Raw genomic sequence first — 20147 nt, forward strand, 5'->3', positions numbered from 1 at the left:
TGTTATTTATTTATTTATTTTATCAAGGATTCATTAAATTTGTGATTTTGTTGATTTATTTAGTTATTTATTTGTTTATTTATTTATTCAACAAGGATTCATTAAATTTGTGATTTTATTTATTTGTTTATCTACTTATTTCACAAGGATTGATTAAATTGATTTTATTTATTTATTTATTTATTTATTTATTCATCAATAATTCATTAAATTGGTGATTTATATTTTTTAATTAATTAATTAATTTATTTATTTATTTATTTATATATTTGTTTGTCAGAGATTCATTAAGTGGATAATTTTATTTATTTATTTATTTATATAGTTTTTTTATTTAGCAAAGATTTATTAAATTGATGATGACATTTCACAGTAATAATAATGTTTCAAATAAATAAAAGTTCATTCCATTGTTCATAAAATCTAGAAAAAAAAACTGTTTCCTCCAAATATGTAGGCAGCACAACCATGTTTATCTAGATAGAAAAGTAATATTTACGAGATACCAAGTTATTTATACTAAATTAGGTATATTATTAATTAAACTATTCAAATTATTTCAAATAAATATATTAAATCTCAAGTGAATTGGGTAAACAAAATTGGCAGTAGTGTATTATAGTGTGTTTGAAAGAGTGTATGGGTGTTTCCCAGTCTTAGGTTGCAGCTGGACGGGCATGCACTGTGTAAAGTGTATGCTGAAATAGTTGACGGTTCATTCTGCTGTGCCGACCCCTGATAAACAAGGAACTAAACCGAAGGAAAATGAGTGAATAAATGAATATTTCAAAAGTCTCGATTATGACATACCTCAAAAATATAAAGTGATGCATAGTTAAATACATATAACTCTGGAGCATATTCTTACCTCACACTGCTGTATTTTATTTAATTTATTTTTTTCAATTACTTTGAGGTGGATTTGAAGAATCTTCCATATCAGCTCAGCATATGTGTCAGTTAGATGCTGGTGTCACCACAAAGCTTCTTCTCTAGCTTAGCTATCAACACTGTCTTTGTTAGCCTGCTTAAAGGCCTTGCAGGTCAGCCAGGCCAGCATAATCCATGGACCGACTGTTTTAAATAAATGCTTTCAATAAACTAGTCCTTTCAGCATGGGAAGTATTTTGAAATGACTTAATTTCTTCCTCTCTACAGAACCAGATTAATCACTCTCATCTAAAAGAGACCAAAGAGCCCAAAGTGTCTCAAAAGTGTCCTTATTTGTTATTTTCTATACAAACAGACTTCAATTTTACCAAAAAAAACAAAGCTATGGTATTTTTTTTTCCATGCCGAGCTTACGAGAGAAACATTGTGATCAAACAATGCGACAGTTTCTAATCTGGATGCGAGCTGTATCAAAGCACTGATGTGCTCTTTAATCAGGCTTTCTATCATCCCTGGGGCTACAGCTGACACTGTTTTTCTCTTCATCCTCAAATTGCATTCCTCCACACGGGGTAGGTCTGCAAGTGGAGTCGTGCGCTTCAACAGCCATGTTTAGCACAGTCCCCACGTTTGCAGCACGGCTGACATTATTTCCATTGGTTGGATAGAACCATCTGGAAGCAAGTGGGGAGACATGCAAGGTCATGCCCAGACGGCAAGTGGTGGAGTCAGGCACAGATTCTCAACGCCGTCCTCCCCCTTTCCTCATCATCGTGGCATAAGCTGTCTCTCTCTAGGAGACTGGAAGAGTTTGTTGATGGAGAATCCCTCAGTTTTTGTTTTTTAGAGAAGCTGCACAATTTTCCCTTCAGCACTATTTAGGGTATGTCAATCTGCAAGACCAGGTGTTAAGAGAACCATTAATGTTACTCTCTGATTGTTGGTTTTTTTGTACCATTAAAAAAAAGCTTTGACAATGTTATTCTTTTATATACTTAAAAAAATTATATTTCCAATTCTATTCATTTTTATTTGTATAGCGCTTTTACAATGTAGATTGTGTCAAAGCAGCTTATCATAGAAGTTCTAGTACATTGAAACTGTGTTAGTCCAATTTTGATAGATGAAGTCCAGTTTATTTCAGTTCAGTGTGGTTTATTTTCACTGCTCAAAGTCCAAACACTGAAATGCGCAGCTCCACAAGTCCCAAACCAAGCAAGCCAGCGGCGACAGTGGCGAGGACCAAACTTCCACAATTGACAAAGTGAAGGAAGAAAACTTTGAGAGTAACCTGGCTCTGTTGGGCATGACCATTTCTCCTCTGGCCAAACTTCTTGTGTGGAGCTGCAATCTAGACGCAGGAGGCTGGAGAAGGCTGGACGTTTATCGTGGAGAACTGCAGGTGACTCAGAGACTCGTCTGTCACTGTTGTCTTTCAGGAATCAGTCTCATGCTCTTTGATCCCCCAGCTCAGAATACGGCTTGGTCCAGGATTATGGATACTTTGGCATCATTTATTCTCAAGTCTTAGATCACATCAATGGTGCTGCATAATTTCTAAGGGCCTCGGGATGGGTGTCCCCATTTAGAAATAAAGAAAATAATTAGTGTCGCTGCTAATTAAAAATGAAGTCTTATAAATAAAAGTAGTAATTATATAAACAGACATAGAAACAAACATGTAAAGCATATGAGTGTCTCTAACAAAAAGTCGGGTACATTAAGACAGGAGGAGTGTGTCCTACAGGTGGTTGTCAAGCTCACTCACCTGTGTGGCGCACACTCATGCATTATACCATTATGTGATCCATTGAGTGTGTGCTTTACTAAAAAGATAAATCTTTAATCTAATTTTGAACTAATAGAGTGTGTCTGAGCCTCGGGCATTTTTAGGAAGGCTATTCCAGAGTTTAGGAGGCATAAATGAGGAGGCTTGACCTCCTTTAGTAGACTTTGCCAATCTAGGTACAACCAGAAGCCCTGAGTTTTGAGATCTTAAAGAGCAGGTTGGATTGTAGCAAGACTAGAGGTTGGATAGATATACAGGAGCTAGATTATTTAAAGCTAAAAATGCTAAAATGTCAACCAAATGTTGGGTCAAATATGGACAACCTAACAATGGAATTTTTTTTCCCAATTCAATTAAAATGACACTTTTTACCCAATGGTTGGCTTTGTTCGTATTTGACCCAGCATTTGTAGAGTATAGTAAATATCACATCCTACCGTATGAGTGAGGAGTCACACCATGTTAATGTGCGACTTAAACATCTGTAAAAAGGTCAAATTATCTGACATTTTGTGATACTTATTGACCTTTGCACGTGTCTGCGGGGGTCTTAAATAGTCCTGTCATACATGTTAAAGTAGTACTGTTTGAAGATTCACACCTCTACTAAAATGTCTGCACTGCTTGTCATGTAAGCAAGTTTGCTCTTGCTCTCAGTCTGATTATTGCTTTTTATTATTAAAGCACATGTAATCATTATTGGTCAGATACTTATTTTGCAAATATTTATTCATTCATTCGTTCATTTTCTTTTCGGCATTGTCCCTTCATCAATCCGGGGTCGCCACAGCGGAATGAACTGCCAACTCATTCAGCGCAATGTTCTACGCAGAGAATGCCCTTCTAGCTGCAACCAGCGAGGCTCTAACTAATGACCTTATTACTGTGAGGTGACAGCACTACCTACTGTGCCACTGCGTCGCCTCGCAGATATTTATTTTATACATATTAACCCAATGATTTAAAAAACAATACTAAACATATTAGGGATGCTCTGATCAGGACTTTTGCAACCAATATTGAGTACCGATTCCTTGTCATGGGGATCGGCCGATACAGAGTACCAATTCTGTTTCTTCAAGCTTTATATAACTTTGTCATCGCATAAGCACAGTTACCCTTTAAGTGTGAGATCTCGCTTTACCTAAGATAATAAATGAAGGATGTTGCATACATGTAAAGGTCAGCTTTACAAAAAAAATAGATAAAAATAGATTAAAAATATACAAAAAGAACAAAACATTTGGAAACATTGCTTATGTGTTGTAGCGTTGCTGATGTATAACCTGGGCATGCACGTACATCTTCCTCTGCTTGTAAACTCGTAACTCGTGGTTTTCTTTTGATGTGCCCTTCCCATCCCCCACCCCCTCAGTTCAGAAGAAAAACCCTGTAACGCTGTATCTGCGAATTGCATTTTATTGCATTTTGAATAAATTATAGTAGCAAGATTGATTATTTTAAGCAATTTCTTGCTAGAATCTTCCCTCTCTTCCTGTTTTCTCTCTCTTTGATCTCAGTCCATTTGGGTCCAGTCTGTTTTCCATTGCTGTTTTGATTACCTTTCTTTCTGAGTTTCATCCCAAATCCTGAAGCTTTGCAGTTGTGCTTGTCTTGGTGACTCCAGTGACACTTTCTCTGAACAGACGAGCCTCATATTTCACTTTACACATGGTTAGTTTTGCCATAAATCATTTGAAAAGAAAAACATGTCAAATCTAATATTAAACCGAGGTGCTCTATCGCTTTCACATTGTGCTTTTTTTTTCTCCTCCAGTCCATTTCTTACCGTTTATTATACTCATGTTCATGTGGGATTCTGGGATATTTAGCCATCATTTTACACATTTGTGTGCATGTGTGTGTGTGTGTGCGTGTGTTTGTGTTCTAGGGAACTGGGCTGTCAGTTTCCTGCTGGAGGCTTATAGAAACCTGTCAGCTGGATTTGGGAAAGACTAAGTTTGCTTAAACTCTTAAGAGGGAGAAAATACGTGGGAGTTTTTGGAAAAAGAAAAAGAGTGCGGATGTGTTGAGTGCAAAGAGGGATTGTAAAAACGTGTATTTGTGTGTCCATGTATGGCAGTCTGAAGTGTTCCTGGATGCTGTGCCGGTTCTGTGGTTTGCCAGGGTGTTGAAATGGGATAGAGAGAGATGGTCTGGGGCAAGCAGGTGAGAGGAAATGGGGAATAGCACCCTTTCTGTCTGAAACGTTTGACTGAAATAACAGCCCCCCCCCCCTCCTTTAATGACCACTGGGCACTAGTTAACCTCTGCCCTCTGTAATTGAGCTGTAAGAATGTGATCTCACCGCCTCAACGGATGTACAGTTTGGCTTATTTGTGCGTGTTCAAGAGCACGGCTGAACCCTGACTGGAGTTGCTTTCTCCAAATAAACCCGTAGACAGACATTTTCCTTGGCCGGCCTGCTTCACAAATCTTTGCCGTGATTGCCAGCTTAGACTATGGAGGCCGAAGTGTCTGCGCTTTATTGCTTTTTAGCTCCACTAAAACGGTTCAGATATTGAAGGTGTGTTCAAATCATTTGGCTGGAAGCAAGGTCACCTATTAGGAACAGGGTGACGGAGGTTTTACAAACTTGGCGAGCCGAAACGGCCTCTCCTTCCAGATGTGTGTGTGTGTGTGTGTGGATGTGGGCTGTCGCTGGCTGTGGTCTTTTTCTTTTGCTCTCAGGGTTAGTGTTGGGAGTCGTACACTCTGCAGCAATGCACTGTTCATCCTGGCCAAGTGCTTGTCAGATTTCCCACTCCTTGGGAAGTACTTTGTTTGTTTGGTATGGAGAGAAGTACAAGATGAAAACTGGCCGTGTCTGAAAGGCCTCAAGGGGATTCCAGCATGCACACATGAAAATACACTCCTGCTATCTTGGAGAGCTTTGGTGATTAAAACAACAAACCTATAAAGTCGACGTGAAATCAGGAAGTATCCTGTTTACCATCTTAATACACATTCCTGAGATAGTTGACTCAAAAACAAAAACAAAAAGTAGTGTTTAAAACCTGCATGAGTGACTTTCTGTTGAACATCAAATGAGTTCAATGAATATTGACTTGAATTAATTCAACATGGGGCATGGTGGTTCACTTTTTACACTTGTTTAATGCACCTAGTTGAAAAAAAAAAAACCCAGCAAACGCAGGATAGGTATGTTTTGAATCATGACTGCTGGTCTGAGCTGGTTATTTGCTGGTCATGATCTGGTTTAAGCTGGTCATGTGCTGGTCCTGAGCAGGAGCTTAAGGCTTAAACTATAGCTCAAACCAACACTCATGCTTTAAAACAGACCTAACCAGCATATGCTGTTTTTCTCTCAACAGAGTAACGTACTGGTTAACAGCAATAGCAGCAAATACTAAAATATTTAATCTGGAAAGAAACATTTCCAGCATGTTGAGATTCTCTCAAGAGTGAACTTGACCTCTACAGACCAAAAGATTTCTCAAAAGTGCGTGCAATACACAGCAACTTTGCAATCAGTTCTGGCTCCATTTGGCTTTAGAGGACTGCTTTTCACAATTCAATTATCTGTTCCATCTCAGAAAAAAAAAAATCAATATATATATATATATATATATATATAGGGGTGTCAAAATTACTTGTTTCTTCGGTGCACCGCGATGCAGACGCGGACAATTCGGTATCGATTCAGTAATAACCATAACCGGTTATTATGTCGTGACGTCATTTATCTCCTATGCGCTCTGTCGCGAGGGAGGTGAGCGCCGTTATTTACAACACTCAGCCAACTCAGGGCCGGCCCGTGGCATAGGCACCATAGGCAAATGCTTAGGGCGCTGTATATCCAGTGGGGCGCCAGAAATGAGCGCGGTTCAGTTGGTTTTGTTTTCGATTTTCCTGACACACATTCAGTTATAGACGACAATAACTCAAAAAACGCTTACCCTAAAAGGATCTAAAGTGTGTTTCCTACAGAAAGACAAAGCTGGTTATGTTTCACAGCTGTCTTTCTTTTTTTCGCTCGACATTACGAGCACTGCTCCGTTTTAGCCCTCGCAGTCTGCGTTTACTATAGCCGGCAGAGCTCGCGCTGAGAGGAGCTCTCTGTAAGGGAAAGTCGGAAAAGTGCTTATTTTTTTTGTTTTTCTGCTCCGCTCAGCGCGAGCTCTCCCTGTTGCAAGTGCTTAAGTGTGTTTGTTTGTGTGTGTGTGTGTGTGTGTGCGTGTGTGTGTTTGTTTGTTTGATGCTGTCTATGTTTGTGAATGTGTTTGAATGAGAGACAGTGTTGCTGTGTGTCTGTGTGTTTATACAGACAGCTTGTTATAGCCTCCCCCCTAAAATAAAACACTATATGGAAAGCATCGTCAATGCACCGTGATGCACCGAGATAACAAATTGAACCGAATCGATGGCATGATAATCGTAACCGAACCGAACCGTGAGACCAGTATAGGTTCACACCTCTATATATATATATATATATATATATATATATAAGGGGTGACATGGCGGCTCAGTGGTTAGCACTGTCGCCTCACAGCAAGAAGGTTGCTGGTTTGACAAGTTAAGTTGGCAAGTTAAGTTGGCATTTCTGTGTGGAGTTTGCATGCTCTCTCCGTGTTCCTGTGGGTGTCCTCCGGGTGCTCCGGTTTTCTCCACAGTCCAAAGACATGCGCTATAGGTTAATTGAATAAGCTAAAATTGTCCGTAGTGGGTTTATGGATGTTTCCCAGTACTGGGTTGCAGCTGGAAGGGCATCCACTGTGTAAAACATATGCTGGATAAGTTGGCGGTTCATTTCGCTGCGGTGACCCCTGATGAATTAAGGGACTAAGCCGAAGGAAAATGAGTATGTATATATAATATCAATATAACAACACATGAATGCTGATTTTTTTTCTGGCTCAATTTAAAGAGGAGGGTGGTATCCCAATCATGACATTTTTGCTATTTGAAACAAATACATTGCGCTATTCTTGTAATCTTATCAAGTAAAACATTATCTTAATTAAAATGCGAACACTAAATGTAATTAAATACATGACCTGCAGTGCTTGAGCATCACATGTTATCTGAAGTTTTTGTCAAAAGGCAGAGGTGATAATACATTTGATGGAGGTGGCCACCAGGAAAAACCCTATATAAATGTATATGTATATCATTATCAATATATAATTGATTGTAAATGTCATTTCACATTGGTTATAAGACAAAACCCTTATTGTTAATTATATCGATGGTCATTAAGTGCATTGCATCCAAAAACTTGTTGCACGTTTGTTGCAGTCATGCACTTAATGTATAAGAGATTGAATGTGATTCAATTCCTCAGTATATTCACATGCATGTTCTTCTTCATGCTTTGATTATAATTAAACAATCATAATAAAGCATCAAATGGTGGTCCAAACTGCTGGAATCAACATTTTATATGGAACTTTCCTCTCCATAGCAAAATAAACACAAACACACACACAAACAAAAAGAAAAAAAAAAACTTGGTAAAATACACAGTAAATGAAACATGAGTGCACAAGTCTCATATCGATAGATAGAGTATTTAAAATTACACTTTTAGGATGGTTTATTATAACATAGATTTGACACTACAGACTAAATGTACTGTACATATCTTTATAATTTGAATGAATCCCCTCCTTTCTCTTTCGACTTTTGTTACATTTGTCAACAGAAATGAGGCATTCAGAAGAGCACCTAAACTTTTCCCAGTAAAAATTGTCTCAAATTCTAAACGTAAAAACCAGTCCATGTGCTTTCATAGACAACCTTGGGAATCCAGGTTTCATTAGAAGTTTTGTTAACAACTGTTCACACTTTAATATATGAAACATCTTACATGTCTTCTTTAACAGTTAGTTGTGTATTCTGGCAAAAATAGACACATTTCACACTCCCACACAGCTATTCTGTCCAGATCTGATTGCAAAACAGCACTTGACACTCGGCCATTGCAGGTGCAATGAATTCTGGGAGGGATTCCAGCACCAACAGGGATGGAGAATGTCACAGGTGAAAAGTCCAAGATTCAGCAAAAGGAGACGGAAGATGAGTCCGAATTCCTTCGCCTGCTTATTTGTACTTGCATAGAAAGTGATTTGGCCTTTCTTTGTCTTGATGACTGACCTGTAAAAAAACTAAATGTCCATGAGCAGATGACACAAAGTGAATTGCGTGTCATGTCAAAGCACAGGGTTTGAATTATTCAGGCTTATATAATGAATGTGCTGTGTTTACCTCACTATACAGCTTTTCTTTACATGCGTGAAATGCTTTAAAGTGTGTTTCTGCTCCACTCCAGTGACCCATCATCTCATTGGCGTGCTCCGGCCCGTGACAATCATGTAATATTAAAAAGTTCACTGTCGTCTTTTACAGTCTATCATTCTTTTTTCTCTCTCTGTTTCAGCATGCCCTTCGGGTTTCTTCAAGACTGCACAAGGTGACGAGAAATGTCTGCAGTGTCCCATCAACAGCCGTACAACCAACGATGGAGCCACCAACTGCGTCTGCCGAAATGGATATTACCGCACAGACTCTGACCCGCTAGAGATGCCCTGCACAAGTGCGTCCTCTCTGCTTTATCTATACATTTATACGGCAAGCATTACATTTTCATAACACCACTGATTTTAGTTAGGGTTAGTTTACAATAGACATAAAAAGGCATTCGATGAGTAAGAGCAGTTTGAGAGCAAAAAACTGACAAATATCTTGAAATACATCATCTGAACAGTCTCTAGGTGTCGTAACCATGGTATAAGCTGAATAATTGACTAGTTAATTCTAGACTGTTGAGTTGTTAGAAAATAATGCACAGTCGAGGTGGTGATAAGTAAAATTGTTTAAATGTTTATATAAATAAATATAGAAAAGATTATTTGTTTTTAAGTTAAATAAAATGATCTATATATATATAAGTCATTTCAACTTACATTAAATTAAAGTGAATCTAAAATAAAAAAAACTTTTTTTAAAATAAGATGAAATATGGTTAATCTAATTTTGTTAATGTAAAAAATACCTATGTTGATATGATTTTCACAAAATTTAGATAAAATGTCATAGATAAACATCAATTTGGTAATAGACTGCAACATATACCTAGCATATAAAATGTGCTGTGAAATTATTGTAGTTATTGTGTAAGCTAAGTTATTTTATTCAAATGGATGCAATTAAAAATCTAAACAATCAAAACAAAATAGGGACAACACAGTGGCTCAGTGGTTAGCACTGTTGCCTCACAGCAAGAAGATCAATGGTTCAAGTCCTGTCTAGGTCAGTTGGCATTTCTATGTAGAGTTTGCTTGTTCTTTCTCCCTGTGTTCATGTGCATTTCCTCCGGGTGCTCCAGTTTCCTCCACAGTCCAAAAATTGGCCGTAGTGTTTGAGTGTGTGTGAATGAGTGTATGGCTGATTCCCAGTACTGGGTTGTAGATGAAAGGGCATCTGCTGTGTATAGTTGGCGGTTTATTCCGCTGTGGCCGCCCCTGATAAAAAAGGAACTAAGGGTGTACTCAATCTAGAATATCCGACCCGTGCCCAAGCACGTTTGACCCCTATTACTCGGTTCGTTTGACAAGCGTGAGTGCTCTGAATCATGCCCAGCTTCAGTTTTCCAGCCCTGGCCTGGTTGGAAGAGGTGTGCCAGAGCACGGATCAGTTGGGCTCAGATGCATCGTCACCTTTAAGCGACTGTTTTTTTATGGATTTTTTAATAATTTTTACTTTTCAATGAACACAAACTGTCATTGTTCATTAAACACAACCCCTGAAAGCTGCCCCCTTCAGCAAACCTCTTTATACATGCAGAACAATAACTTTCATAAACATTTATGAGCATCAAAAGTGGTGGATCTGTTCAGCAAAATATTTGACTGTGCGTCACTGCATATCCAACGACTTAAAATAATAAAAAATCTAAATAAAGCAATCTCCATTGTACGTAGCGAGAGCGCAAACTGAATAGTCTCATCATTGATGACATAAGCGTGCTTGGGGCTCAGAAAGAAAAAAAATACAGTGTTAGTGCAGGCAGAGGGGGAGTGGGGAGGAGGGACAATTGCGCCTGGGTATTGTTTAAGACAACCGTGCCTAGTGTGAGTACACCCTAAGCCGAAGGATAATTAGTGAATCAATGAATTTAAAGAATACAGCTTGATTTTACATAAACTAAAATGTGTATTTTTCTAACCAAACAATAACTACATTTTACCATGATTTACAGAAAACAACCACCAATATGTTATTAGTGTAACAATAGTTTATATAAATAAATAAATAAATAAATAAATAAATAAATAAATAAATAAATAAATAAATAAATAAAATATGGTTAGGCTTATATCCAACAATAATCATTTGGTTACATTTTAAAACACTCTTTGCTTCTATTAAATATCTATGTAAAATCACTTTTTGTGAATTTATTTGAGCTTGAAAACATGCGAGATTAAGTTCAGAAAGTTTGATTGTTTCCAGACCTCTAGCTAATTTTCATATTCATAATCCCGACAGTATAACCAACAGCACACCTCACGTCCACCACAAACAAACAGCAGCTTTTACTCTGCACTCCCACTGACTTGAGATCAGACAGACAACGAGGCCCTATTATTGAAACAGATGAGGCCATGGAGTTGGAGAAATAGAGGCTGACAGCTTCTTATGCAGTTGTGAGCGGCATGTTTTTGTCTCTTTTTGAAAGAGGCGAGTTGGGGGCAGAGAAGAAGGAGAAAGAAACGAGACAGGTTTTTTTTAAAACTTTTTTTTTACAAAAGCCATTTGCAAAAGCCTGGCCCTGGGAGGAGAGCAGCTGTTGTGAATAAGAGAGCAGCATCGTGTCGCAGACTTGAAGCTCAGTGGGCCTTGGCTTGATTAAAGAGAGGAAACGGCAGCCTTTACCGCCCACTAACCTGGGAATGGGACGTTTAGGAACAGTTTTGCGTGCGACAGAGCTGTAGCTTCAAGACAGAGATGCTGCTTAATGGCTCACAATTGTAAATAAGTAATCAATTGGAGGCTTTCTTATTTTAAGAGGCTTTTTTAAAAGGGCAAAAGGCAGTGGGTTGTTTCTTGATTACCTCACTTGCCCCCAGAGGAGCACCAGCAGTAATTGGGAGCACATGCCGGCTGAAGATAAACATTGGGTATTGTTGGCTTTGGTCGGGCTGTCAGTCAGAACAGATCTCGGAGGTGCGTTTGTTTGGTGCGCTCTTACTCTTCTTCAGACGCACTGTGCGTGTGCATGAGCAAACACAAATGATGTTTACAAACACTCAAGGACAGTGCGGAGGAAACCGTTTCACTGGATTTAAATACGCTTGTGATTTCGGTGATGTTATCAGGATTTTAATTTGCATGATAAAAATATCAAATATCAAATCAGACATCATAAAGAGAGTTTCATTGAATTATTTAGTTCAACCCTCTGAAATTAAAATCTGAGTTCTGATTTTATTTAGTTTAGGGTTAGTTTTTGTTGTGTGTTTTTTGTTTTGTTTTGTTTTCTTTTGTTTTGTTTTTTTTCTTTTGTTTTGGTTTTGGTTTATTTATTTATTTTTATTATTTTTATTTAATGTTATTAATATTTTTTTAATTTTATCTTATTGGTTTAGTTTATTTTAGTTTTTTGTTTTGTGTTTTGTTATTATATTTAGTTTTATCAATATTTTTATTTTTTGTTAGTTTAGTTAAGTTATTTTAGTATTTTCTTTAAGTTATGTTTTGTTTTGTTTTGACTTTTTTTGGTTTGGTTTGTTTTTGTTTTATTTATTTTATTTTTTTTATTAATTTATTATTACATTTTATTTTTATTATTATAGTTTTTAATTATATTTTTTTAGTTTTTTGTTTTTGTTTGTTTTGTTTTGGTTTGGTTTTATTTATTTTTAGCATTATTTTATTTATTATTTTATTTATTTATTTTTGCTAATCATGCTAAATGCTTTTGCCTTCTATTTTAATGAACTACAACTTAATAAAAAATAAATTAAAAGTTCATATGCAAAAACCTCTAAATGCTCTCTGAAATCTTCTTCTATAAATAGCATTTTCATCAGGCTGCTGTGTGTAGATTCAGCAATTTAATTTTTATGGCAAAGAATACGTTCTTTCCATGGTCTTCAAAGTGAAAGAACTCAACATAAACAAAGGAGGCTGAGAATAATGCTCATTTTCTATGGAAATTTCAGATGGTACCAAGAGGTAGTCTTCAAATAATTATTATAAATCTATAAAACTATATACAGACATAAATACTTATAGGGTCACCATTGTGATTCAAGATTAGGTAAAAGGATTAAAAAGTTTGTGCAGTTGATTAATGATGTGCTCACTTTATACATTGTGTTGATTTAGAACCGAAAAGTGACATACCGGAACTTTAAATTCAGAATTGTATTTATTTTTATAATAATCTTATTTTTCCCTTTGTCTTTCCAGCTGTGCCGTCAGCCCCTCAAAATGTCATCTCCAGTGTGAACGAGACATCTCTGATGCTGGAGTGGAATCCTCCACGAGAGACTGGTGGTCGTGATGACGTGGTCTACAACATCATCTGCAAGAGCTGTGGAGGAGGCAGAGGAGGCTGCACGCGCTGTGGAGACAACGTGCAGTTCATTCCTAGACAGCTAGGGCTCACAGAGAGCCGGGTCTTTATAAGTGACCTGCTAGCCCACACCCAGTACACCTTTGAAATCCAGGCTGTGAATGGAGTGTCAGACCAGAGTCCCTATTCACCTCAGTATACGTCAGTCAACATCACTACTAACCAGGCTGGTAAGTCCAGACCTTCATTTTATTTTTTGGGGGCTACCAGCTGGATGATTTGGTACAGTTTAAAGAATTTAATTTAATTTATTTTATATAATTAATTTTTTTATTTATGTATTTCATTTTCGCTTGAATTATTATTATTATTATTTTTTATATTTAATTTGATGTATTTTTTATTTTATTATTTATTTTATTTTAGTTAGAAGAATTTAATTTAATTTTCTATTTTTTAATTTAATTTTATATTTTTTTATTAATATTTATCTATTTTACTTAGAAGATTTTTTATTTACTTTTATTTAATTAATTTTAATTTTGTATTTAATTTTATATATTTTAAATTATTTATTTATTGTAGTTAGAATACTTTTTATTCTCTTTTATTTTTATTTTATTTTATTGAAATATATTTAATTTTGTTTTGTATTTTATTTTATTTATTTTATTATTTATTTATTTTAGCCCTTTATTATTTTTTATTAACTCAGGATTCAGACTTGCATTTTTTATTTATTTTTTAATTACATAGCATCTGTAATTGCATTTATTTTCATGTCTTTTCCGTTGTAAGATTCTGAAACCAGACCAATAATATTTAAGCCTTCGCTAAGAATGATTATAGTTGATCATATTAACCACAGACTGGTTATTTAGAAAATGTCATCTCTACCGCATATTAACCTTTATGTTTTCACTGTTTATCTGCACTCCATCATTTGACGGTCAGCAGATCTAAACTCACTATGCATAATACAGAGTCAAACAAAGCTCCAAATAAACTCGCTTTGTTACCTCCAGATTACATCCTGATTACACTCTCTGGCTCACATCCCATCATGTCACCGTGAGATTAGACATAATTCCCAGAAAGTCAACGTGATGCATGTTGAATTGGACCCAAACCATAGTGGGACAGATTATCCGGAGCCTAGGATCTTTCCAGCCAATGATGACTTTTAATGAAAAACAGCTTCTTTGCTACTGATTAGACAAACCTTTTTTCCTCCTCCTGAAGCAACCAGCGTGGCTGGGAGACACAGTACAATCAGACGCTGCCATTTTTTTTTTTTCCACTCATGCCATTGTGGTTTAGATTACTGTGTTCCAATTATTTCAGAAGGGCTGCAGCATTGATTTGTACTTTAAGTGTCTGTATGAAATGTGTGGTTGATCGTGCCAGATCAGTACTCGGAGCTCTTAGGGGCTCAAACAGAGACAGCCATTATTTTACGTTCCTCATTCCTGCTGCTTACAGACAGATCATCAAACCCATCCTGCTTTTGCCCAGTAAAGCTACGTTAATTGGCTGTGACACATCGCTAACTGCAACCTTCAACAGTTCTCCAACATTTGCATACCTCATAAGAGCTTTTAGCTGTTCTCTTGTGCAAAAAACAAAACATGCTGGGAGAGATGTATCTTTTGCATCCTGGGTGTGTTTACAGCTCCAACTACAAAATACACTCTCAAACTATTCCTGCATTCAAACAGTCAGCTGTGGAAATCCAGTTAGCATAGAAATGCGAGACAATGAGTTAAATATTGGCACTGAAACTGGAGTTGAAAAACATCCATGTGCACAGCAGGTCTTAGAAGCGGCGATGGGCGGATTCAGACTCGTTCTCATAAACTGAAAGGGGGATCCTGTAAAGACTTCAACTCTTTACATTCAGTCTCTCAACAGTTACACTAAGTGCACTTGAGACATTTAGGGGACTTGTGAACGTATGTGAAACTGCCACGGGAGCTGAATGATGAGGCTTTCAATGTTTCTTTCAATGAGAAATGACTGATCGGTTGAAAACAGAAGGATTGTTAGATTCACTTCATCTGACTCAGCTGAACAGCATCTTTGAAAAGAAAGCCAACATTTTTTTCCCCCAAAGCTTTATAAGTCCACTTATTCTCCTTGGAGAACTGCCGATATTTAGTCCCCAATCCTTGCATTTATGCTGCATTACTGCTCATGAAAGCATACTAGGACTGCAATTAAAGCATAGGTCTTTGTTAAATATTTAGTTATTTGTCATTTAATTTTTTAAATACAATATGTACATTTGCACTCGCCGGCCACTTTATTAGGTCCAGACAGTGTACCTTACTTGTACCGGGTTTTACCCTTTTTGCCTTCAGAACTGCCTTAATTCTTCGTGGCATAGATTTAAGAAGGTACAAGAAATATTCCTCAAAGATTTTGGTATATATTGGCATCATGCAGTTGCTTCAGATTTGTCGGCTGAACATTCATGATGTGAAATACCCGCTCCACCACATCCCAAAGGTGCTCTATTGGATTGAGATCTGGTGATTGTGGAGGCCATTTGAGTATAGTGAACTCATTGTCACGTTCAAGAAACCAGTCTGAGATTATTTGCGCTTTGATATAGTGTTCTCCTGCCTGAAGTAGCCATCAGAAGATGGGTACACTGTGGTCATAAAGAGATTGACATGGTCAGCAACAATACTCATGTAGGCCGTGGCATTGACACGATGCTCGATTTGTACTAATGGGCCCAAAGTGTGCCAAGAAAATATCATCCGAATGTCACAGCCTGTCTAAGCTGACAGGAGTGGCACCCGGTGTAGTCTTCTGCTGCTGTAGCTCATCTGTCTTAAGGTTGATCTTAATCTGTCTTAAGGTTGATCTTAAGGTCTATCAGCTCGAACCAGTCCATTCTCCACTGACCTCTGGCATCAACAAGGCATTTGCGCCCACAGAACTTCCACTCACTGGATATTTTCTTTTTCTGATCATTCTCTGTAAACCCTAGAGGTGGTTATGTGAGAAAATTCCAGTAGATCAGCAGTTTCTTAAATTTTTTCAAGAACCAAGCCACATTCAAAGTCACTTAAATAACCTTTTTTCCCCATTCTGATGCTTGGTTTCATCTACAGCAGATTGTCTACATGCCTAAATAAACTGAGTTGCTGCCATGTGATTGGCTGATTTGAAATTTTCATTAACAAGCAGTTGTACCTTATAAAGTGGCCGGTCAGTGTATATAAACCTTTTCTTAATATCGAAACAGCTTTTTTTTTTGGGGTTCATTTTCATTTTCACTTTCTGAGATAAAACTAAGGACTGTTATAAAGTGATTTAAAGAACTATTTGTCTTGCATATGATGTGAGAAGCAGATTTAGGTGGTGTACTTTGGTGCTTGCAAAATGGGTGAGCCAGATTTCTAAACTCCAATTAGTCACTGATGTGTAAATATGGGTGGTTATGTTTTGCAATTTGGTCGTCTTTACAGTAAAGTACTCCATTTGGATTGATGTTTTATTGCTTCATAGAACAGGCAACTCAGAACTTGAGTATCATTTATTATATCTTTTCATTTTTAGCACTTAAAATAAAAGTTTTATATGTGTTTTAAATTGACCCAGAATAGTTCTGATAGTAATATCTTATCTCAGATCCTGGAATAAAAAATGCACTTTTGCTCATAGTTAGTTATTGATCTTCTGTATAAAACTGGTTAAAACCTAAATCACAGTTACTGTCAGTAGTATATATGAGAAATGATTGCAAATAAATAATATATGCAACACATGAGCCTTGTGAGATAAACCAGTGGAATATTCCAGATAGGAAAACACTCATAGCACATGTATACATATTCATCTAAACATCGCTTTCAGCAGTTCAGATTATGTTTGGATTCTGAGAGTATATCACTGCTCGGGTTTCTTTCTTTTTACCCCTGAATAATGGACCATAGAGCTTTTCTCTAGGATAGATAGGGTTAATATGTAAATGTGGGCTTTGATGCATTCAAATGTGAAAATAGTAAGTTTACAATAATGCTAGAGTAGTTTTTAAAAAATGCAGTAATTATGATTCAATAAATGGGTCGTGTGAAGCTTTTTTGAAATGTTAAAGTAAGTGATAGTACATAAAATGATTCTGTTTAAAAAGACCACGGAAAATCCAATTTTCCATGATATGGCTCCTTTAATACCTCTCACATAATGAATTGCTATTGCTTTTATATACGTTTTTATAGAAAGATTGTTCTCCATATGTTTTCACTCTGCATTGCCCTGCTCTAACCCGTACTTTCTTGGTTTTGGGGTTCCTCCCCACTGTTGGGACGTTCTACCCCCGCTCCGCCTGTCACTTTGGATTAGCAGCCCCGGACCTCCATCAGGGGGAGCTGTGAAAGTACTCACTCCGGCTCCCTGTTAGCAGCCCAGGCCCCCTGGGACAGGCCACTAGGACTGAGGGGCCTGGGTCAGGCTGTCCGGGCCTTTAATTTCGTCTGGATTGGAGGGCTTTGGGGTTACATAAACATCTTGTCACCCCTCATTAGCAAAGGCGGCTTCGAGCTTCCCCCTTCTACGTTTTGTGCTCGCACTAGTTTGTGTGTCCAAGTTTTTGTCCGTGTCCATGTGCGGGCCTTAATTAGACACGTTTTTAAGCCTGGCTGCTCAAGAGGGGAGGTACGTTCTGCTAAAGAAACAAATAAATAAGAAAACTAGAAGTGATTAGCGTGAAACCGTTTTGTTTTCTCATGCAATAGGCCTTGGGCTCTGAAATACACGGTAGGTTTCAGTTGAAATTCCTGTTTTTTGTTTTCATGCATGCTTTCAGGAAGTTTTCTACACAGCTGCCAGTAACATCTTCTCCACACTGTCCATCATGATCTCGCACACAATACAGTCGAAGCTCCGTTTGAATGGCTGAAAGAACAGCAAAGGGAGCAAAACTCTCTGAGCACTAGTTTATACACTGGACAGTCTTTAAAACCCGAGTTATACTTATGTGCGATACATCATGGGCTTAAACTGTCCTCGTGCACACTTATTAAGGGATGAACAATTCATAAACACTGCTATTATGGGGAGAGTGTTATGATCTTGGCCTTGGAGAGTTCTTTTCCAGATCTTGATGAATTATGACCAGGCTGCCCACTAACTATCAGGTTGGTGTTGTTTTCTGCATTGACCCAGAATGCAGTAGTGAGTAAAGCTGAAAAAAGCTGCTATGGTTCACTTTTCTTGGTGCCCATTTTTCATTGGGGAGGAATTTGTTTTATTTTCTACGCTGATTTTATTTTGTAGGCCAGTGGTTCTCAGCTGGTGGGTCACAACAAACCAAAAAGAGGAAATATAGACTTGTGTAAGTAATAATAATAATAATAGTAATAATAATAAAATATAGCAAACAATTTGATTGTGTTTAGGCTGGTTATAAAATAATATGTATTACCTTTTAAAGGAGAAAACATCTCCTGCATAATTTTGCAAATACATTTTTCTTACACTAAAAATAATAAAATTAAATGTAACATCTGAGGAAGGAAATCCGTGGCCATTTTGAAGGTGAAAGACCCCTTTAAGAATGATTTTAAGTTTTCAAAAATGAGGACACAAGATATGTCCTGGTGACGCAGTGGCGCAGTAGGTAGTGCTGTCGCCTTACAGCAAAAAGGTCGCTGGTTCGAACCTCGGCTCGGCTCAGTTGGCGTTTCTGTGTGGGGTTTGCATGTTCTCCCTGCGTTTGCGTGGGTTTCCTCCGGGTGCTCCAGTTTCCCCCACAGTCCAAAGGCATGCGGTACAGGTGAATTGAGTTGGCTAAATTGTCTGTAGTGTATGAATGAGTGTGTGGATGTTTCCCAGAGATTGGTTGCGTCTGGTAGGGCATCCGCTGCGTAAATAAGTTGTGGATAAGTTGGCGGTTCATTCCGCTGTGGCGAACCTGAATTAATAAAAGAACTAAGCTGACAAGAAAATTAATGAAGGTATGTCCCTTCAACATTGTAATACAAACTGTAGGTCATACCCATACCATTATATAAATGTGTCCTAATAAACCACCAAAACCAGTACAAACAAACACACATCCTTACACTTTTTTCAGTAGAGAATTAAATGACAGAAAAAATAGTCAAGCTTTGAAATAAAGTTTTTATTCCAAAGCTTTTTTTAATTTAATTAATCAAAATAAATTATGTTTGCATTAACCTTTGTGTGGTCTTGCACTTCTGGGTTAAAAACGATCCGCCTTCACCAACCCTCTAACATAAAGCATCTAAATTTAATTTCCATTCGCAAATTTATTTTGTATGAAGAAACAACCTTATCATTCATCACAAACCCTGTCAATGTCTGGGTTTTCTCTCATCAGTGTGCAGTTTTTCATCAGTATTTAATCAGTTGGCACTACTCGTTTTGATTAAAGTAAAGGTTTATATTTTCTAATGCTAAAGGAATCTGCATAGGTTTAAAACGTTTTTTAGGACATTCATGAATGTTAAAGCAGCAGATTCTTATTGTGTGTGCCAGTAGATTGTGCAAATTTTATACAATGTAAAAAATTCAATGACAAAAAGTCAAGACAACAAATATTTTTATGTTAGTTTAACTCATTTTAATAAGGCTACATTCACACTGCTGGCAAATGTGGCCCGATCTGTGCGCAATGTAGGGTGCACTTTCATTTTAGGGGGGAACTTTCTCTCCGAGAGAAAAAAGGGCAGGTGCTCAAGCACCCAAACACCGCTTCTGCACATGTCTGTTGTTTATAACGAAGTAAAATGAAATAACTCTGCAAACAGAGATAAACCAACTCTGCCTTCACAGTTTAGTCTGCGGCTTATCATTAACCCCCAAGACAATCATTGCACCCTTAAATTTGTACAGCCTTCATGAAAATATAAAACAGAAATGGGTTAATTTTTTAAATGTTGGGGT

General features: G+C 37.3%; 1 protein-coding gene across 11 annotated transcripts in view; it reads left to right on the forward strand.

The window, feature by feature from the left end:
* Positions 1-20147, forward strand: part of ephb2b (eph receptor B2b) — a 258150-nt gene that overhangs the window by 185433 nt on the left and 52570 nt on the right. For all 11 annotated transcript variants that reach the window (XM_073915884.1, XM_073915888.1, XM_073915881.1 and 8 more), the window contains 2 exon segments: positions 9084-9239; positions 13121-13456. In XM_073915884.1, the coding sequence (XP_073771985.1) occupies positions 9084-9239; positions 13121-13456 (492 nt within the window).

Source organism: Danio rerio, chromosome 11, assembly GCF_049306965.1.
Source record: "Danio rerio strain Tuebingen ecotype United States chromosome 11, GRCz12tu, whole genome shotgun sequence".
Classification (NCBI taxonomy): domain Eukaryota; kingdom Metazoa; phylum Chordata; class Actinopteri; order Cypriniformes; family Danionidae; genus Danio; species Danio rerio.